Source organism: Macaca mulatta, chromosome 10 (genome assembly GCF_049350105.2).
Source record: "Macaca mulatta isolate MMU2019108-1 chromosome 10, T2T-MMU8v2.0, whole genome shotgun sequence".
NCBI lineage: Eukaryota > Metazoa > Chordata > Mammalia > Primates > Cercopithecidae > Macaca > Macaca mulatta.
Window position 1 is genome coordinate 7,963,009 of NC_133415.1, and position 23,181 is coordinate 7,986,189.

At 53.9% G+C, this 23,181-nt stretch overlaps 1 protein-coding gene across 1 annotated transcript in view; it reads right to left on the reverse strand.

The window, feature by feature from the left end:
• Positions 1-992: 992 nt before the first annotated feature.
• The window catches only part of MPPED1 (metallophosphoesterase domain containing 1), a 96,314-nt gene continuing 74,125 nt past the window's right edge, over positions 993-23,181 (reverse strand). The window contains exons 5-7 of the mRNA XM_028827623.2: positions 10,012-10,127; positions 6,099-6,212; positions 993-3,365 (exon numbers count right to left, since the gene is read on the reverse strand). Coding sequence (XP_028683456.1) covers positions 3,247-3,365; positions 6,099-6,212; positions 10,012-10,127 — 349 coding nt within the window. The 3' untranslated portion in view covers positions 993-3,246. The remainder of the gene's footprint in view (positions 3,366-6,098; positions 6,213-10,011; positions 10,128-23,181) is intronic.

Here is a 23,181-nt window from a genome sequence, read left to right on the forward strand (position 1 = left end):
GGATGGAGGGATGGATGATAAACGGGATGGATGGATGGATGGGAGATGGATAGATGGAGGGATGGAGGGAGGGAGGGAGGGAGGGATGGATGGGGGATGGATGGATGGATGGATGAATGGATGGATGATGGATGGATGGAGGGAGGGATGGGTGGATGATGGATGGATGGAAGGAGGGATGGATGGATGAGGGATGGATGGAGGGAGGGATAGATGGATGGGGGATGGATGGAGGGAGGGATGGATGGATGGGGGATGGATGGACAAATGGATAGATGGGGGATGGATGGAGGGAGGGATGGATAGATGGATGGGGGATGGATGGATAGATGGGGATGGATGGATGGATGGATAGATGGGGATGGATGGATTGATGGATGGGGGATGGATGGATAGATGGATGGGAGATGGCTAGATGGAGGAATGGATAGATGGACAGATGAGGGATGGAGGGATGGGGGATGGATGAATGGATGGATAGATGGGGGATGGATAGATGGAGGGATGGGGAATGGATGGATGGGGGATGGTGGAAGGAGGGGTAGATGATATATAGAGGGATGGATGGACAGATGGATAAAAATGGCAGAATTTTTGCAGCTTAGGGACTTTGAGACTAGGCTCATTGTACCTAAGAGTGTTTCTCCGGGGCAATGTCTGGACCCTGCGTTTCACAGGGGCTGGGCTGAACACGCCACTTCCAGAAGAGTCCAGCACTAAGGCCTCTGGAGGCGTTCTATTTTGGGAGACCAGGCAGCCAAGTATTTGAACACAAGAGGACCCAGAACTGCCCACACCACCACATCTGGGATCCCCCCGCCCCAGGGGAGGCTAAAGCAAGCAGAGGGACACCGACCACTGCCACACAGGAGGTCTTCGGACTCCAAGCTCTGTCCAGGCCTCAGCATTCTGCAAGAGAACACCACGCTGCCCCCACGTGTCCCAGGCAACACCCAGAGATGTGGAAGGAAGAGACGCTGCGCGGACTTCTCTTTTTACAAAGACTTTATTGTCTGACATGCTTGACAAAAAAAAAAAAAAAAAAAAATTACAGCCACAATCAAGTTATGCCAAAATGATTGAGAAGCACGCCGTCATCTTCATATCTCGAGGACTTTTAATGAATTTTCTCTTAAAGTAACAGCTGCCTTCATAACTTTTCTTTTCCACATAAAAATACACCATATTCTGAAGATACCTTAGGAAAAAAATTTTTTTAAGTTTATAGTTCTTGGTCCACACAGAAATTGAGTGGAGCTGGCACTGAAAGGGCTTGCTTTTCTCCACCGCACACATGTCCCGCGCCTGGGGCATCAGAGAGACCTCGTAAACAACCCCGGCTACAGGAACCCCTTCAGCCAAATGGGATTCCTGGAGCCCTACACCCCACGGCGCTCAGCTTCAGCCAATCAGACACAGTGCTGCTGCCAGGCTTCCAGGGACAGCAGCCCCAGCCCTCGAGAAGCCCAGCTCAGCGTGGGTAGAAAAGGACTCCCAGCATGCTAGGATGCTGCACCCAGGGTTCAGGACTCCTCAGAGCTCAGACCAGTTTAGAACAGGACCCTTAAAAACAAAATTACCATCAAAAGAGCCTTGGACCATGCATTGCTTTGTAGGGACATAACTTCAGGTCATGGCAAAGTGAGGGCAGTGAGGTCAGAGAACAAGGGTCAGATCCTGCCTCTGCTCCTTTTGTGCTGTGAGCCCCCAGGCAAGTTGCCACACCCCTCTGGCCTCAATCGTCTCATGTTTAAAATGGGGAATAAAGTACCTACCTTGAAGGACCATCTGAGGATGAAATGAGACTATATCTGCAAAGGGGCTCACGGTAGGCTGGTTTCCAGGGCTGGGACCTGGGTGAGGGAGTGGCACCCTCCTCTCAGAGGAACAACGTAAAGGGGGTGCAAAAAAAATCACCAATCAGGACAAATAATACTACTTTAACGCAATGTTAAAAATAAAAATCAATGCAAAAAAAGTCCATGATGAACAAAATATTAAATAAAGACAGAATCTGACCCTGAACTTGCCATTTCTGCCTAACTGCCTGCCCCTCATCTAAGCCCTACCAGTTCCCACCACCATCCTGCCCCCACTCCCTCCAGTCCTAATTCAAAGAAGAAAAAGAAGCTGTCCAAAGTGGGGCTGCTGAAGCCTGAGGCCTGCTCTGTCCCTGTGCCACCCTCCCGTTCACGGGGCTGGCTGGTCCTGGGATGAGGATTTTGAGCCCTTTTAGCTTCCTCAGCTGCAGGCATGCCAGACAGAATCCTAACGGTGCAAGGGAAGCCACACCAAGGAACAAAACCTCACTGCGGGGCAGCAAAGAGAAACACAGGACCCGCTTGGTTCAGTTAAGAGGGGTGCGTGCGTACATGTGTGTCAGTGCGTGCCTGGACATGGGTTCACACCCATGGTAGGCCTGCTGCAGCCTAAGCCTGCAGACCCTCCATCCAGGCTACCGAGTTCTGCAGAGCAGCGTGTTCCCCGTGGGACCAAGGGTCATCCCCCCATGACTGGGAACCCTCTAGCTGGTCCTGGGCACGCACGCCAGCGGCTCATTCTGCAGAAGCAGCCCCCATCATCTAGGCGCCGAGTGAATGCCTAGAACACTCAGGCCATTGTTCACGTCAACAAAAATGCCTACAGGAAGAAGAAGAGGGGAATAATGCCAGGCAAACTGCTGTGGGCCTGGCCAGGTGTGGTCTGAATTCCTGAGATGTCCCTAAATGCTCCTTCGGAGGGCCTCCTTCTTGGGCCTGTCTCCTCCCTCACTTGGGAGGAGAGCAAGGACTGTCTGTGTGCAGCCCACGAATCCTCCCACCCACCCCTAACACAGGGGCATGCCACCACACAGACCCATGGTTAAAGGGAGATTTTGTATAACTTCCAAAACCCATTGAAGAGCAGCAGCTTCCCAAACCAGGAGGGCGTCCAAGGGAGAAGAATGCAGATTCAGTCATTTCCCAAACATGACAGGGCCATGAGCTTAGTAGGTCCTTTAACGAGGTACACGCAGGATGTACACGCAGAAAAAGTAAATGAGCACAGAACCCCTGATGGGGATGCGCAGGGTCCCAACTCCAGGTGACAGAAGGCTGAAGAGTTGTTTCAAGGCCCTGACCCGCCTGCTAGGCCAGTCCCCGCAGCCAAGTGGGTCGTCCAGGCAACTCAGTATGGAAGGAACGGTGGCCGGACCAGGCCTATGGAGCTGGCACAAATGGGCAGGACTGGGGCAGTGGGGATCAGTCAGGAGTTCCGGGGTGTGGGGAGGTCGATGACTATGGGCGGGTTCACGGGCTGGTAGTTCACAGTGCATACGGACGCATTCACATAGGTGGTCGTCCCATCTGCCATGACACCATACCCTGGAAAGTAAGCACACGCCCATCAGGTCAGCAGCCAGAGCAGTGAGGATGGTCAGGTGGATGTGGCAGTCATAGGACACTCAGCCCCCATGGGCTGAATGTCTTTGGGGCAAGCTAGTAAACTCTCAAGGTCAATCCCTTCATCTGTAAAATGGAGATGATAATGATACATGCCACTTCCAAGCTTGCTGTGAGGATTATATGAGAAAATTATCTATGTACTGTGCTCGGCCCAGTGCCTGGCACATGAGAAGCACACAGTGAGTCATCATCATCGACATCACCTTCACCACCATCCTCATCACCATCACCACCACCACTGCATCACCATCATCACCATCAACATCATCATCACTACCACGCTTATCGTGATCATCACTATTTTCACCACCACTACCATAATCATCATCACTAAGGCCATCATCATCACTATCATGATCAACATCATCACCAATGCCCTTATCATCATCTTCACCATTACCACCACTACCATTACCGTCACCATCATCATCATCACTAGTGCCATCATCATCACTATCACCATGAACATCATCAGCACTATCTTTATCATCACCATTATCACCACCAACACCGCCATCACCAACATCATCAAAAATGCCATCATCATATCACCATCAACATCATCATAACCACCCTTATCATCACCACCACCATCATCATCTTCACTAATGCCATCATCACTACAATCACCACCGCCATCATACCCATCACCACCACCATCAACATCATCATAACCAATGCCATCATCATCACTATCACAATCAACATCATCACCACCGCTCCTATCATTATCATCATCATTATCACCACCACCATCACCATCATTATCACCAATGCTATCATCATCACTGTTCTTATCATTATTGACATCACCATTATCACTGCCACCATCATCACCACCATCCCTAGTGCCATCAACATCACCAACATACCACCACCATCACCATCATCATCACCAATGCCATCATCGTCACTATCACCATCAACATCATCATCACTACCACCATCACCAAGAATGTTGTCATCACCAATGCCACCATGATCATCACTACCCTTATCATTTCATCGCCATTATCGCCAACATACCACCATCATCATCAGTATTGATGATGTCATCATTGATGCCATCATGATCATCACCACCAACACCACTGTCATTATTATCACCCTCATTATTGTATAAGCACCATCATCATCACCACAATCACCATCATCATCACCATTGTCATCATCATCACCACCACTGTATTTATCATTATCATCACCTTTGTCACCACTATCACCATCATCATCAGTATCATCATCATCATTGACATGATTACTATCACCATTATCACTACCAACACCACTGTGATCATGGTCATCATCTGTCATTATTGCCACCACCATCATCATCATTGCTACTATCACTACCATCCTCTCACCATCATCTCTATCATTATCATCATTGTCATGTACTTTCTCTGCCTCCACCATACCCTCTTCCTACCATCTTTATTTGTTAGAATCCCCCTCATCCTTCAGCTCAGGTCATCTCCAAGATAGAAGGAACATTTCCTCTTCCCTGTGTGGTGCTGGGGGAGGAAGGGAGTGGTGAGGGGTAGGTGAGGACCTATTCTTTGGACTCCAACTGTGCCTGTCCAATTGTGTGGGGGTGTGGTTTGGGTCACAGGCAAATTTGGATCTGATGGAGCTACATGCCCATAGTAGGGCCGCAGAAAATGACAGCCATTATTATTATCCCACAGCACGTGAGCTGCCCATCTCTCCCAGGACCTCTCACATCTGGCTTTGATGACTCGTCTGTGCCCAGGGCTCCTCCAGGAGCTACTCCCAGGCCAGGCAAGGTCTGCTCACTCCTGCCCCTTGAAAATGAGCTGCAGAGGCCCTCAGGGAATGAATGGTTTGAGGCTTGCTTGCTTTTGAACTGAAAAACGATCTGATGTGGACTAGACAATGTGGACGCCTGAGGTCCAACCAGACAGAGGTTCAGGAGGCCGGGAGATGCCTCTGGGGGAAACCACATGAGTCCAGACATCCCACAGCAGCCAATATGCTTCCTGGCAGGGATGTGACAGCGAGGCCTCAGGCAGGTGGGATAAATATCCAAAAGGAGCCAAAAGAGGCATCTGTGCCAAACTGGTGAAATGAGGCTCAGGTGAGGATGGCTGAGGTCTACTAGGGAACACCTGCACACAGCAACAGGCCAGGGCGTGGCCGTGTGGATGATAGACCTGGAGCGGACATCACCCTCACCATCACACGTAGTCCCTCCACACTTATTAAGCACCTATTGTATGCCAGGCCCAGGGGACAGAAGCAACAAGACAGAGCCACCAGTTTTAAGGGATTCATAGTGTGCTCACCAAATATAATTCATCCTCCATGTCGTGGCCCCAACACCCCCTCCTCTGAAAACCCCTGCCCCCCTCCCGATGACTTCCCAGGCTGGAGGCACAGCAGAGTTGCAGGGCTCCCCGGAAGCAAAATTTACCCCCTAAGTCATGCAGGATTTTGCGATCATCTTCCTATTATTAAACATTTAGCAATAGCTCATTGACAGCCAGGGTGTATATGGCAGTTAGCAGTTACAAAGCGAACAGCAGGAATGGGCTATTTACTTCCCTTCTGGCTGAACGGAGGGGAGGCCCCGCTGGAGGGTCCATTAGGAGCCCCTAGCCCGTGAGGTCCCCATCTCCACCACGTACTGACCTTCGTGGATGTGGCCAAAGACGTGTAGCCGCGGCTGGACGCGCCTCTGCACCGTGTTCAGCAGCTCCACGCAGCCCACCCGCTGCATCTTCTTGGGGACCCAGTCCAGGAAGCCTGGTGTGGGGGAGACAACAGGAGGTCATGACGGGGTCTGTTCCAGCCCCTCACTGCCCCATGCCCGGCAGCAGCTTCTGCAGCCTGGAAGAGGCATGGGGCTCCTGGACTATGGCTTTGCACTATTCTCCCCGAGCAAGCTCCCCAGAACCCTGCTCTGCCTCAGCCTTCAGGGATGGAAACCTTGCAGCCTCAGCCTCCTCGTCCATAGGGCTGCACTGAGGGCCTCCTTGAAAGAGCTTAGTGTGGGCCAGGCACTTGGGGCGGGGTACTCAGTAGCTGCTAGCGCCCCCCTCCCCCAACCATCTGTGCTCAAGTGGCCTCGAGGGTGGCATCTGTCCACTGCAGAGATCAGCAAACGGAGGCCAGAGAGGGACGGGTGAGTCCCAAGGGCGGGCACCCTGGTGGTCAGTGGCAGAGCGGGGCGTCCTGACACACAGCCCAGGAGTGAGATTTCCATGTCAGAAACTTCCTAAAAAGCACAGACTCATGAGCAGAAACTTCCTCCGTGGGTGCAGCATCGCTCACGTGGCTGCGCCTGCGCCTGCCCCCGCTGCCAGCCTCCTGGAGCCGCCCAGATGGTGGCTGCTTATTATCCTCACATGGCTACACAAACGGAGAATAACGGATTACTCCAAGCGAACAGTTCGGGTTCGCGGCGGCCTCTCTCTGTCTGGGGGAGCAGAACAGGTTTCCGCAACTGCCAGAAAGGGAACAGGGGAGCTCCCACTCAAAGGCCCAAGTGAGCGGCAACAGGCGTCAAGAGAAGACACAGACGGAGACAGAGGCAAAGATGAGGGAGGAGGAGGAGGAGGAGAAGTAGGGGAAAGCAGAGAAAAGAGGCGGGGAATGCGCTGGACACAGGCTGGGGGCAGACACTGGGGTGAAGTCCCAGGCTCTGCTGCCTACTGGCTGTGTGACCTTGGACAAGTCACTTAACCTCTCTGTACCTCCATATTATCCAACAGAGTGCTTGGGCCGGGCACTGGGATCCCACCATGCATGAGGCCAGACCCTTCCTCAATTCTGGAGTGTGTGTTGTGGGGAGGGTCTCCAGCACCTCGGTGCCCTGGCGCGCACAGTCTGGAGACAATGCAAGGGCAGCACCAGCTGGAGCGCCTGGCACACGGGCAGCCCTGAGACAGGAGCCGGGAGGTGTGTGAAGGGCCTGGGTGGGGCGTCCAGAGAGCAGGAAGCCAAACACCATGTTTGGAGAGATGGATGAATGGAAAGGAGAGAGGGAGAGACAGAAGGAAGAGGGAGGAGGGGAGGAAAGAAGGAAGAGGGGAGAAGGAAAAGGAGGAAAAAAAGGAGATAGGGAAAGGAGGGAGAAGGGGAGCAAGGGAACGAAAAGAGAAGGAAGAGAACAAGACACTTTTGCTGCTGAGCCTGTCAGTGACCGATGACACTGAATGTTGACCAGAACCGTCCCAAGGCTCAGGTGGCTTCCGGTGGGGGTGATACAAACCCAGCTACAACCTCACTGTGCTGCTTAAATCACACCAGGGGGGCCTCCGCTTCCACCTGTGAGGGTGAGGCTGACAAAACCTTCCTTTCCTGGACTTTGTGAGGAGGCAGAGGGGCCGTGGGGCACTGGCTGGGTCGGGGCACAAAGTGGTATCAGGAGTTTCTTCCTGAACTGGTGTGTGAGCCAGTGACACTCAAGCTGTCCTGTGCCTCACCCCACAGCCTCCCCCATGGCTTCTGCCGGGGACACCCTTCCCTCCCCTTCTCTACCTCCCCAGACCCAATTCTGGGATCACAGCTTGTGCAAGCTCCCCAGGCAGCCTAACAGCAGTCATCTCTCCTGACTCCTCAAGCTTCCCTCACCCCTGAATGTGTCCCACGGGGCTTGGCTGTTCCTAAACCCTCCACCCTGCAGCCTGGGGGCCCCCTCAACCCAGGCACACACTGAAGGGGTTACCCTGGACCAGTGTCGCCCAGCACAGGGGCTGGTCCCAAGCACTGAGGGAGTGATGGTGGGTTTCTGGAGGTGGTGGTGGGAGCAAGACACTGATATGGGCCGAACTGCTGGGAGATTGAACTTCATTCAGCGGCCTGAGGGAGCCACAGAGGGCCACAGAGGGATGGCATGGCATACATAAGGATACAGAGAACTCCCTCCTGCCGATGTAAAGTGAGTGGACTGGAAGGGACAAGAGCTTCACCTCCACCACTTCCATTACCATCTCCATCACCACCTCCACCACCACCTCCACCACTACTTCCGTCACCACCACCACCACCCCCATCACCACCAGCACCACCTCCATTACCATCACCACCACCACCCCCCATCACCACCACCACCTCCTTCACCACCACTACCACCTCCATCACCACCACCACCTCCACCACCACTATCACCACCACCACCTCCATCACCATCATCACCTCCACCACCAACATCACCACCACCTCCTTCATCACCACCACCACCACCATCACCACCACCACCCCCATCACCACCACCACCACCACCATCACCACCTTCATCACCACCTCCATCACCACCACCACCACCTCCATCACCACCACCACCCTCATCACCACCACCACCACCACCTCCATCACCACCTCATCACCACCTCCATCACCACCACCACCACCTCCATCACCACCACCACCACTTCCATCACCACCTCCATCACCACCACCTCCACAACCATCACCACCCCCATCACCACCACTACCACCATCACCATCATCACCTCCCACCACCACCACCTCCACCTCCCACCATCACCACCACCTCCATCACCACCAGCAACACCTCCATCACCACCACCACCCCATCCCCACTGCCACCACCTCCATCACCATCACTACCTCCCACCACCACCACCACCTCCACCTCCCCATCACCCCAACCACCCACCATCACCACCACCTCCATCACCACCACCACCACCACCCATCCCCACTGCCACCACCTCCATCACCATCACTACCTCCCATCACCACCACCACCTCCACCTCCCACCATCACCTCCATCACCACCATCACCTTCATCACCACCACCTTCATCACCTCTACCACCATCACCACCTCCACCGCCACCATCTCCACCATCACCACCTCCATCGCCACTACCTCCATCACCACCACCTCCACCATGACCATGGGAGACAGAGAGAAGACATTGTCCTGAACTGAGGCGGGGTCAGCAGTATGGAGAGAAGGGGGAGTGGGAGGCAGTTTGGAGGCAGAATGGGAGGCATGTGGTGATGGCCAGGCTGTGGGAATGAGGAAAGGAAGGGAACTGAGAAAGCCCCCAGATGGGACAGCAGGGGTGGGGGAGGTGATATGCGGATGAGGAATGACCTCAGTGTGGATTGGGTCATGGGGTGGGGGCAGAAAGGAGAGATGGGAGGTGGTTCCCAGGCCATGGGGACGTTGGGCTGGGTGAGGGAGCGGGGACCCCAGGTTTCTGAGGGAGTGAGGGCTGCCCGGACGAAGCCCTGTGCAGGGCTCTGGTGATTTTCAGCACCCAGGACTGGGGTCTGCAGGGGCATGAGCCAAAGCTCCAGAGTCCTGCATGTCAAATGGACGGGTGACTCTGGCCTCCCGTGCTGTTGTGAGGAGCCCACAAGGTAACAAGTCAAACCTCCAGCTCTCAGTGGGCACTCAGGAAATAAGAGGGACTATGGGGTGACGTGTCCTCAGTGCCCCAGCAAGTGGAACTCAGAGCCCCTCCAGGGCTCCCCTACACAGGCCAGGCCCAGCCAGCCCCCCATCCCAGAGCCCACCCACCAGCCCAGGTGGGCGAGCTGGAGGGCCATGCCAGCAGAGCCTTACCTAGTGGCGGTCCATGGGTTATCAGGATGTCTACGCCTTCGGGAATGAGGTTCCATTTCTCCAGCAGGGCTTGGCCTCGCGGGAGGTTGAAGCCCCAGCCGTAGAACCAGGGCTGCCTGCAGAAGAAGTGCAGGTGGTTGAGGGAGGGCGGGTGAAGGTACGGGGCGGTCACACAGAAGGCGGAACTCCCCGCAGGCCAGGTGGTCTTCAGGACCAACTTGCTACCTGGAAAGTCAGGGAAGGTCTCCACCCAGGGAAGGCAGGGACTCACCAGGACTCTGACCCACTGGCGGACTGTGGATCCCCGGGCAATTCTCTCTCCTGTCTCCTTCTGCTTACCTGTAGTTTCTGTTTTTCCATAAGTATTATTTACATAACCAAAAAAAAAGAAAGCTAAATACATACATATACACACACACACACACACAGGCACACACACACATATACACATACATACATATATATACATATACATGCAAGACCAGCCTGGGCAACACAGTAAGACGCTGTCTCTAAAAAATTATTTTTAAATGCATATATGGGTGTATGTGTGTGTGTATATATATGTGTATGTATGTGCGTGCGCGCGCGCGCGTGTGTGTGTGTGTGTGTGTATCAGCTTCTTCCTAAAACCTTTCCTGCTCCAAGCCTTCCCAAGAAAACCCACAGGGAACATTCTCCATTCTCCACTACCCCCACCCCCACCCCCAGGAAGATGCCCCTCCAATCTCCCTCCCCCAGGCAGAGTGTGTGGACCCCCAATCAAAAAAGAGCAGATTCCAGGTGTGGGCTGCTCATTCTTGCTTATACTGGAAGCTCTGGCCAGGGAGTCCAGGTAGAGTTGACCCACCCCCAGCTGGGAGGGTGGGGCCAGGTGGACCTAGACCATTAAATGCAATACCAGCCTGGTAGCCTGCTCTGCAGCCAAGACCTGGACCCATCAGTGCCAGATATTCCTCCTAGTCAGTTCAATGGTGAACACATCACCTAGATTCTTCCAGTTACAGGGAGTCTCAGATTCTTTCAAGGAGAAGAAAAGTGGATACTGTCATCCCTGTGTATAAACAGTGAGCTTCTAGCCTTGGGAGCTGTCAGCAGCTGCTAGCTACCCAAGAAACAGCTGGATCAAACTGGACCAGACAGCCACCCTACCTCAGCACTTCCCAATTATATGGGCCAACACAAAGCCATTTGAACTGGGTTTTCAGTCATTTGCAACAAAAGCATCAGAATCATCCCTCAGGTTTCACCCATAGATGATATCACAATAGGCCCTTTATGTCGATGAAGTAGCCAGCATCACCACCTCCACCACTACCTCCATCACCACCACTACCTCTACCACCATCACCTCCATCACCACTACCTCTACCATCACCAGCACTTCCACCACCACCTCCACTACCACCACTTCCACTACCACCACCTCCACCACCACTGCCTCCACCACCACCATCTCCATCACCACCACCACCACTTGTACCATCACCAGCACTTCCACCTCCACCACCACTACCTCCACCACCACCACCACCTCCATCACCACCACCACCACTACCTCTACCACCTCCACTACCACCACCTCCACCACCACCTCCACCATCACCACCACCTCCATCACCACCTCCATTACTAGTACCTCCTCCTCCACCACCACCAACTCCATCACTACCACCACCAGCTCTATCACCACCTCCATCACCACGACCACTGCCACCACCACCACCACCACCTCCATCACTACCTCCATCACCACTACCACCTCCATCACCACCACCACCACCACCACCTCCACTTGCATCACCACTTCCATCACCACCACCTCCATCACACCTGTCACCACCACCATCATCACCATCACCATCACCACTACCTCCATCATCACCAGTGCTTCCACTACCACCACCAGCACCTCCATCACCACCACCACCACCTCCTACCACCACCACCTCAACCATTGCTATGATCTAAATGTTTGCATCCCCCCAAAATTAATATTTTGAAATCTAATCCCCAAGGTGCTAGTACTAGGAGGTGGGGCCTCTGGGAGGTGATGAGATCATGAGAATGGAGCCCTCTCAAATGGGATCAGTGCCCTTATAAGGAGAGGCATGAGAGATCCCTTACTCCTTCCACTATGTAAGGAAACAGCAAGGAGGTGCCATCTATGAACCAGGAAGTGGGTCCTCACCAGATATGGAGTCTGCCAGCACCTTGATCTTGGAATTCTAGCCTCCAGACTATGAGAAACACACTTCTGTTGTTTAGAAACCACCCAGTCTATGACATTTTCTTGTAGCAGCCCAAATGGTCTAAGACAGCCACCATCACCATCACCACCACCACCACCACTGCTGTGAATCAAATTGTGTCCCCCAAAAAGACATGCTGCCAACCCCCAAGACCTGTGAATGTGACCTTATTTAGAAAGAGGTTCTTTGTAGATGAAATCAAGCTAAGATGGGGTCATACTGGATTCGTGTAGGTCTTACATCCAATGATGGGACAGTGGGGGTGGGGGAGGCGGTATGCAGATGAGGGATGACCTCAGTGTGGATTGGGTGGTGGGATGGGGGCAGAGAGGAGAGATGGGAGGTGGTTCACAGGCTGTGGGGATGTTGGGCTGGGTGGGGATGAGGGAGCGGGGACCCCGGGTTTCTGAGGGAGTGAGGGCTTAAAAAGAGGCCCTTAAAAGAGGGCCATGTGGTAACATAGAGACACCGGCAGAGGGAAGAACACCAGGTGACAATGGAGGTAGAGACTGAAGTGACACTTCCACAAGCCAAAGAATGACCAGGATCACCAGCAACCATCAGAAACCACGAGAGTGTGGCCAAGCATGGTGGCTCACGCCTGTAAACCCAGCGCTTTGGGAGGCTGAGGCAAGAGGACTGCTTGAGCCCTCGAGTGCAAGACCAGCCTGGGCAACACAGTAAGACACTGTCTCTATAAAAAATATTTTTTAAGAGTTAGTCGGTCATGGTGGTGCACACCTGTAATCCCAGCTACTCAAGAGGATGGGGTGGGAGAGGACTGCTTGAGCCCAGGAGGTCAAGACTGCAGTGAGCTAAGATTGTGCCACTGCACTCCAGCCTGGGCAACAGAGCAAGACCCTGTCTCAAAATAAAGCAGCAGCTGGAAAAGTGGCCCGGAACAGTTTTCCCTCAGAGCCTCCCAAAAGGAACCAATCTTGCAGTGGCCTCTCCAGGCTTCTGGCCTCCAGAACCGTGAGGGAGTGAATTTCTGTTGTTTTACGCCACTGGATTTGATCCTCAGTTACACAGCCCGACACACTAATGCAGTTGCCATCCCCACATCACCTCCCCGCCCGCTGCCCTGGGACGACCTTTACCCCTGCAGCACAGTTGGCCAGACAAGTCTCCTTCTACATGTTTTGTAGATGAGAAAATTGAGGACCAGAAGGTGGAAAATAAAAACAGCCACCAGCGTTTCCTGTGCACCTACTGCTCTGCCAGGCCCCGAGTACGTACATTGCTGGGATGGGCTCAGCTGTTAAAAGAACCCCGTGAAAGAGGGACTAGCATTATTCCCCTTTTACAAATGAGGACACTGAGGCTCCCAGCGGTGAGATGGTACAGGACTTGGGTCCTGGCGTGCTGGCCCAGACAGGGTGTCTCACTACCACTCTCCCGCCACCACATGCTGTGAGAGTCGGTGGGGCTGGGGGAGGGGTGGGTTTTGCCATTGTCTCTTCTGTGCCCAAGGCTGCCACTTAAATCCCTCCCTGGGTCATGCACTGTTCTGTGGGGTGACTAACACCCCTGGCTGTTAACCCAACATACTACCCTGTTGGCAGGCACCCAGTGCACCTCCTTGGAACCCTGGGGGTTCCATGGAACACCATTTGAAAACCCCAACTTAGTCCTATGCTGGCAGGTCCTGGACTAGAAGACGGAGGTTTGGCGAGGGAACGGAAGGTGCCCAGATTCACACAGTGGGTCAGTGGAGAAGTCATTCTCAAACCCATATCTGATGTTCTCTCCCCACTGTCCCACCCTGCCTTCAAGCCTGCAGAGGCATCTCCTGGGACACAGGCTTGTGACGGAGGAGGATGGGTGACCACACTGGTTATTTGGTGTCAAAGGCCTTTTCATTGTTTCAGACACCAGCCCAGGAGACACGCAAATCTATGTTTCACGAATGGTGGTGAGTGAGAGGGGACTGAAATAATGAATAAATTGTTAACAGGATGTTGAGCAGGACTTTACCTGCTCTTGGGATTGCAGCCAAAATGCCAAAGCTGCCACCAATCCCCCTCATTAGAAAGAGAAGCCCGAGAACCCCCAGGGGAATGTACTAAAAGCAGGCAGAACACGCCAGACCACCACTTCCCCAGTCCCCTACCAGCCGAGCTCTGGACCTTGAGGAAGAGGGCTCTCCCTCCTGCCTGGCTCTTGAGGGAGAAGAAAAAAGGGGGTCGCCTACACCCAGCCATAAGCAGGGTCCAGGAGAGCCCCTTGCACAGGCGGGGGCCTGGGGAATGAGACTGGTTGTGCTTTCTGGGCTGTGCCTGGGGATCCGCCCTGAGGCCTGGGAGAGGAAAAATTAAGTGTGAGGGGTAGGCCACAGAAGAGTTGCCTGCACCCCCAGTATGGGCTCTACCAGGGACCCCCACCCACAGGCAGTGCCCACCAATTGAGGAAACCAGGCAGCTGCGGCCGAGGAACAGCCTCTGGGTGGGCAGCACCAAGGACAGTGACTAATCCCATTAGGGGGCACTGCCTTCCTCAGTCACATCCACACAGGCCTGCAGGAAGCCAAGGTTCTCTCCGCAGAAATATGTATCACCCCCTAACATGCACACACACAATTTTACACCCAACTGCGAGTGCATCTTGGAGTTAGACCTGGGTTACAATGGTCCACCTCTTACCACCTGTGTGACCTTGAACAAAGAACTTAATTTCTATGCCCCAATTTCCCATCTGTAAAGTGGGGATAATACTATATGTCTCAACAGGGCTGTTGAAATTATTAAATCAGTTAATCCATGTAAAGTACCTAAAACAGGGCGTGGTTCACAGTAAGTGTTCAACATATTGCAAGTTCATCATCCCCATCACCTCCATCATCCCTATAATCACCCCCAGCACCACTTCCATCACCATCTCCATCATCACCAACATCATCACCACCACCACCTCCATCACCACCACCTCCATCACCACCAACATCACCACCACCACCACCACCTCCATCACCACCACCTGCACCACCTCCACTTGCATCACCACTTCCATCACCACCACCACCTCCATCACCACCACCTCCACCACCTCCATCATCACCACCACCACCTCCATCACCACCACCACCACCTCCATCATCACCAACATCATCACCACCACCACCTCCATCACCACCACTCTCACCATTACCACCACCATCTCCATCACCAGCACCTCAATCATTACCATCACCTCCATCATTACCACCATCACCACCACCATCTCAATCATTACCACTACCTCCATCACACTTCCATCACCACCACCTCCATCACCATCACCACCACCTCCATCCCCACCACCACCACCACCATCACCACCACCTCCATCACCACCAACATCACCTCCATCACCACCAACATCATCACCACCACCACCTCCATCACCACCAACATCACCACCACCACCACCTCCATCACCACCACCTGCACCACCTCCACTTGCATCACCACTTCCATCACCACCACCACCTCCATCACCACCACCTCCACCACCTCCATCATCACCACCACCACCTCCATCACCACCACCACCACCTCCATCATCACCAACATCATCACCACCACCACCTCCATCACCACCACTCTCACCATTACCACCACCATCTCCATCACCAGCACCTCAATCATTACCACCACCTCCATCATTACCACCATCACCACCGCCACCTCAATCATTACCACTACCTCCATCACACTTCCATCACCACCACCTCCATCACCATCACCACCACCTCCATCCCCACCACCACCACCACCATCACCACCACCTCCATAATCAACAACACCACCACCACCTCCATCACCACCAACACCACCACCACCTCCATCACCACCACCATCATCTTTATCACCACCTCCATCACCACCACCACCACCTCCATCACCACCATCACCACCTCCATAACCACCACCTCCATCATCACCACCTCCATCACCACCACTGCCTACTCTATCACTATCACCACCATCATCTCCATCACCACCACCATTATCAACATCAACATCACCATCATCACTCCCATCACCACCATCACCATTACCATCATCATCACCATCATCCGCCACCATTATCAATATGACCACAATCACCATCACCTCGTATACCACCACTACCACCACTATTGCTACCACCATTATTATCATGGAGCCCTCCTGAGACTCACCCATGGAGCCTGAATGAAAAACCTTTGGCCTACAGCAGGGTCTTTCAAATTGCATTTTGATGAATGGCAACAGCATATTTTTTAAAAAAAGAATAGAAAACATCAGCTCCCCAAGATTTGAGAGTCCATCAAGCCAGGAAAGGGATACTTCAGTTGAATATATTTCTATTTAAATAGCCACCCACATCCACACGGACTGAGTCACAGAGTAAAACGCTTTCCTGCCACAGTTCCTGGTGGAGAAGAGCCGACAGCGCCTCACTGGCAGCTCCCAAGGCTGCCCCAGTTCTAACCTGCTGAGCTCACAGCTGGAATTTTCTGATGCCGTGGTCCTAGACACATGCAGAGCCCCACCAGGCAGGTCGGGGGAGTGGGTAAGGTGCTTCTGGGAAGGACTCAGCAGCTTAGAAGCCACTTAGGGTCCTCCCCGGAGCCCCAGACCCATCAGCCAACAGAAAATGAAGCAACACATTTCGGATGCTGCCTTCCAAACACAGCCTCCATTTTTCAAAAATCTGATCAAATATTGACAAGGCAGGAGGAAGCCTCATCAGTAGGGAGAGAACACGTCTGTTGGTTCCCAAGAGCCACGGCAGGGGGCGGTTATTTGAAGGAAACACTCGGAAACACATCAGAGGCCCTGAGCACCCACCCCTGGGAGCTGGCCCCTGGTAGAGCCGCTGCCTGTCCCGCCTCCCCTCACCCAGCACCAAGGACCCTTCCTCTAGGGGTGACAGTTTCCTGCCAGCTTCTTGGAAACACATGACCTCAAATCTCGGGGAGCCGGAATCTGCCCTGTTCCCCCACCCCAATGCCCAGAGAGGTTGCTCCACTTCCCAGGGTCACACAGGGAGGCCCAGGCAGAGCTGGATGAAGAACCAGATCTCAACAGGGTAGCGGGTCTGGAATTTGTTCCTTTTTCCCTCCCCATCACACCCTTGCCCATCTTGGGGGCCATGAGAACGTCTCCAAATGCACAGAAGGACCAGCCTTGCCTGCAGGATCTGGGGACACGGGGACAGCTGACACCACAGCATTGGGTCCAGGGGCCAGAGGCTGCCTCGTTCTCCTCTACTGGGTAGAAAGGGCACTGAAGTGGGCATTGGACACCCCAGTTCTGCCCCTGGCTGGTCACTGCACCTCTTCCAGCCTCAGTTTCCTCCTGTGTAAAGATGGGGTTAATGATGCTTCTGTCCCCAGTCCTCTTGTTCTCCTCTGTGTCCCACTGCCTGATGCACGGGAGGAAAGGAGGGAGGAGAGGAGTCAGGAGGATGAGACTGCACCACCACTGTGAAAATGCCTCCCAAATACCCAGGAGCTCCATCAATGGGAAGAGGTGATGTTCCAGTTTTTATTAGAATGTCAGAGGACAGGGGCCGGGTACGGTGGCTCACGCCTGTAACCTCAGCACTTTGGGAGGCCGAGGCGGGTGGATCACCTGAGGTCAGGAGTTTGAGACCAGCCTGGCCAATGTGATGAAACCCCGTCTCTATTAAAAATACAAAAATTAGCTGGGCATAGTGGCGCACACTTGTAATCCCAGCTACTCAGGAGGCTGAGGCAGGAAAATCACTTGAACTAGGGGGTGAAGGTTGTAGTGAGCGAGATCATGCCACTGCACTCCAGCCCGGGTGACAGAGCAAGACTCCATCTCAAAAAAAAAAAAAAAAAAAAAAAAGGATGTCGGGGGATAGGAGGAGTCAAGTCATGCCCCATGCCCAAGACATCCAGAAGAGACACTTCCCAGGACGGACTGCTCGCTGGTGAGCACCATCCCCAGGCTGGGAAAGGGGGACTTCTCAAAGGCAGGCAGGAGCAGGTGGGTGAGCACGACTGAGTAGACCCCTCAGGGTGACCTCACTCCCAGAGGTCTCTGAGCCTCACACGAGGCCTGGACAGCCCCCGGCCTCCTGTACAGGCTTCATGGAAACCACCATCAGGTTCTGCCCTGGGCAGAGGAGACAAAAGGAGCGGTGCCTCCTGACGGCAAAGTGCACAGAGGTCCTCCCTGCGTGCTGTGTGTGGGGATGAAATGACCCTCTCCATGTCCAGTGAGACCTGGCAGGTGGGATCAACCACTGTGACCGGCAGGCCCCAAGCCTGTGGGGCCCCTGGTGTTTCAGAGGTCAGAGCAGACAAGGGCTCCAGGGGCCCAGTCAGCCCTGATCCAGCCCACCCCTCACTGCCCACACTGCCGCCATGGTCTGAGACTCACGAATGCCCGAGATGCGATGCTGAGGTGCCCCAAGAGCCACTGTACTGGTTGCCAACGCAACCCAGTGCCTGGACCCAACCTCACCACCCTGAGGGTCCACGAGCCCCAATGCCAGCCCCACTGTCCGGGTCACATCACAGCCCCGGAGGAAGGCGGACGGATGCGAATTCCCACTAAGCCATAGGAGGCGGCTTTATGTCCTGAATTTCTGTCTTTCTGTTCTAAAGTAACCATTGGAATAATTTTCTTACAGAATGATAGTTGCCATGACAACCAGAGCAAATTTTCCTTTTCTGAAACAGATGTCTCATTTAGTTGAAAATTAGAATGTGAACAAACCCATGGGAAAAATTAATTCAAACTTTAACAGAGCGCTGAATACAATGTAATCTCTCAGAGGTTAACCCCTTAACAGCTTTTTTGTGCTCTTATGGTAACCTTCGAGTCCCATCTAATTAAGCCCGCTTAGCCAATATAAATGACCTCCTCGTGGCCAATCATTAAACCGTCTCCCGCTGAAGCATGAATTCCAGGTTCCGCTGCAGCAAACAGGGAAGCCGGGAGACACTCGTCTACAGGAAATGGCAGAAGCCGAGCCTGCCCTGCTCAGGTTCTCTGCCTCCCCAGGTAAGGTACACGGCTGCTGGGCAGGTCGTGTCCCCAGGAGTCACTGTAGCACCCTGGAGTACAGCCATCCCTGACTGTACCCTATTTCCTGGAGTGCTGGGGCCTTGTGGGGCCCTGGGTCATGCTGAGCCCACAGGCACACCTGGGCCCGAGGCCGATGCTGAGGGCGGCGTAGGGGCTGCCCTCAACGGGACACTGAGCGGCACCCACACAGATGCAGTGCCCACGGCCTCTCCAGGAACAGCCAGACTCAATCCTCACGCCCCCCAGAGAGGCAGCTGCCACCACAGCCTCCACTCTACAGAGGCAGAAACTGAGATGGGGAGAGGTTCCCGAGTGACATGGTCAGAGCTCAAGCCCCGAATGCTAGTTCCAGGGCCTACACTCTATATGTCCATCCCATAATGATGCAAATGTGACCAGGAATCACCCTTGTGCCACCCCACCTCCCCTGCCACTGCCCTGCCCACAGCAAATCCCCTTTAGCAGTCGCTATGTCTAGCAGCTCAGTTCATCCTCAGGGCAAAACCATGGGGAGGACCCCGTTTTAGAGACAAAGAAACGGAAGCACAGAGAAGTCAAGCAGTGTGTCCGAGGACACGTAGGAAGCCAGAGGGGTGCGGGCCAGGGCTTGGGGCTCCTGCGTCCTGTACCCAAGCTGGCAGCTGACACACGGACGATTCCTGGGGTGCCAGGCCACAGGCTCACCCTCTCCCAAGACGACTTCCTGCCTGCTCCTCTGAGCTCCCTGATCCCTTGCCAGGTCCCCTCTTAACCCCGACTGGACAGAGGGGAAGAGGCCTGCACCCCTGGCTCCTGGGACCCCACCCACATGTCCCCTGCACGTGACTCCTCCACTCCTGCGCCTCCCATGGCTCCCTGCTGCCTCCAGGAAAAGCCCAGCCCTCATCCTGGCACACGGGGCTTTAGGATCTGCCCCGCCCACCTTCCAAGCCATTCTGCTCAGGCTCCCCACGGAGCTCATCGCCCATGTCAACCTTAACCATCCACTTCCTGCCATTCTGGCCTTTCTGTACCTCCAGGTTTTTGCTCGTGCTAGTTCAGAAATCTGAAATGCCCTTCGTAGCCTCTCCCGTCATCCACGACCCGTATTTTATTAAGGCCTGGCTCAAAGGCCACCTCTTCCAGGAGTTTCTCCTGATCACCTGCCTCCCCCTGCACAGGCGCGCTCTCTCCACCCTGACTGAGGTCCGTCCCTGAACCCCTCCTGCCCAGGTCAGCTTCAGGGAGCGGTTGCTCAAGACGGCCATGAATGAATGGATGAAGAATGAAATGAACAAGCAGGTGCTCTACCCGACAGGCAGGTGGGAGGAACCACATGCTAGCCCTCTTCACTCTGCACCCTCCTGCCAGGAGCCCCACCTCAGAGCCCCTGACAGTCAGGAAGCCCCTGACAGTCAGGAAGCCCCAAGACCTATATCAGCAATGAAAATAGTCACAAGAACTCTCCGAGCCCTCTGCCATCTGCTGAGTGTCCCATTCTCTCTCCCTCTCCCATGAACCTGCGCTGGGGACTTACGTGTCCATTTTACAGATGAAGCCTCAGAGGCGAGCCCAGATCCAGGATGCTCAACACCCCTCTGCTGCATCTGGACCCCCAGGAAGGCTCGCCTCCCCTGGAGGCCCCTCCCTGCCTCCCCAGGGCCCCCATTTCCTAGGGTACGGGCTGAGTGCTGGCAACCCCGCTGCCTGCTGGGGTGGCCACCGCCATGAAAGCCCTGTGGAGAAAGCAAGGCCTTTTACAGGACCTGCTAGCGGCCAGGTATTCCTATAATTCCTCCTCTTGACAATCCTCTGAGGACAGCTTTGCTGTCTCTACTCTACAGGAGCTGCAGCTCCAAGCAGGGGTGTGACATGTTCCAGCCATGTGGCTACTGCAACGGCCCCTGAGCTCTCAGAGGAGCCTGTCCAGGTCCAGGTCCGATCTCCCTCCCCCAAGGCCAAGCACTCTCTGTCCTGATCCCTTTGTTTGTTCTTCCCACCGCAATACCTACCCTCCCCAAAGAGGTCGGGCTTTCCAGGGAGCCAGCCATGGCCACAGCCAATATTAAAAGTGTCTCTGATGAGGATGACATCTGTCATTGGCCTCAAGTCCTTCCCCAGACACTCCCAGCACCCCAGTGAGGCTGTATTCCCATTCTGCAACAGGGGAAGCTGAGGCTCAAAGGTGTCAGAGACGTGCCTGGCTCCCAAGTGAGGGCATGCCTGCATGGAGACCAGACCAGTGTGTTGACTCCTCACCCCACAAGTTGTGGCTATCTCCTGGGGATGTCCCACCATCCGAACTTCCTCTGTCGTCTACCCAGCCCTGGTGACAGGGGTTTGCCCCGACCCCTCCCTCTGCATCTCCTAGGCCAGTGGGCCCAGGCAAAGGCTGGGGCAGATGGACAGCAGGGGTCCAGATCCAATGCCCTTGGGGCCCAAGAGGGGGCAGGGCAGTGCGGAGCTGGCAACGTGTCCCCAAAGCCCGTCAATCACACACCTGGTCGGGGCACACAACAGCGTACGGCAAGTCAGCAGCAAGATAAGTGGAACCAAAGAATGGGGTCCTTTGTCATTCCTAATTAATTTCCCCACCCTTCCCATGCACAGAATCATCCATCTTTTGTTTCGCTGGGATTTTGCGGCAGGAAAGAGGCAGACGATTCGTTTCAAACATTAATCTCATGTGGAGTAGTGTGCACACGTGTGTTGAGGGGCCTTCCAGAAAGGAAAACAGCCACGTGAAATCAATTTTATCTGGACAAGCAAATGGAAGACGAAGATAGGAAGGGGGCAAAAGAGAAATCGTGGCGGTGTCTGTGTGTGACTGTGTGTGTGTGAATGTGTGTGTGTGAATGTGTATGACGTGTGTACCCATGTGAATGTATGTGACTGTGTGAGTGTGTATGTGTGTATTTGTGACTATTAGTGTGTGTGAATGTGTGTATGAATATGTGTGAGTGTACATATGTGAATATACATGTATGGGTGAATTCATATGGGTATGAATGTGTCTGTGAATGTGCGTGTCCATGTGTGTCTATGAATATGTGTGTGGGTGTGTGAATGTATGTGTGTATGAGGGTGTGTGTGTGAACACATGTGTGTATGAGCGTGTGGGTGTGTGTGAACGCATGTGTGTATGAGCATGTGGGGGTGTGTGAACGCATGTGTGTATGAGCGTGTGGGGGTGTGTGAACGCATGTGTGTATGAGCGCGTGGGTGTGGGTGTGAATGCATGTGTGTATGAGCGTGCGGGTGTGGGTATGAACGCATGTGTGTATGAGCGTGTGGGTGTGGCTGTGAACGCATGTGTATGAGCGTGTGGGTGTGGCTGTGAACGCATGTGTGTATGAGCGTGTGGGGGTGTGTGAACGCATGTGTGTGTGTGTGTGAACATGTGTGTATGAGCATGTGGGGGGTGTGAACGCATGTGTGTATGAGCGTGTGGGTGTGTGAACACATGTATGTATGAGTGTATGGATGTGTATGTGAGTATGCATGCGTGTGTATGTGTATAGGTGTGTGTGTGTGAATTGTGTGTGTATATGTGAATGTTGTATGTGAATGTTTCTGTGCATATGTGATTGTGTGTGTATATGTGTGAATGTGCATGTGAGTGTGTGTGGTATGGGAATGTCTGTGCATGTACATGAATGTGTGTGTGTGTGAATATGTGTGAGTGTGTGTCTGTGTGGTTGTAGAAGCAGCACAGCAAGCTACCAGAGACTGAAACATTTCTTTGCCTCCATCAGAATTCAACTGATGCAGCGCGTCGGGCTCAGAATTCTAAGAAGCCAGAGCAGGAAGAAGGAGGTGGGCGGCTGTGGGATCACTCTCGGTGGACACTGCTGGCTGCCTTGGGCCCCCTCACCCATGGCACGTGCCAGCTGGCTCCCAAGCCCCTCAAG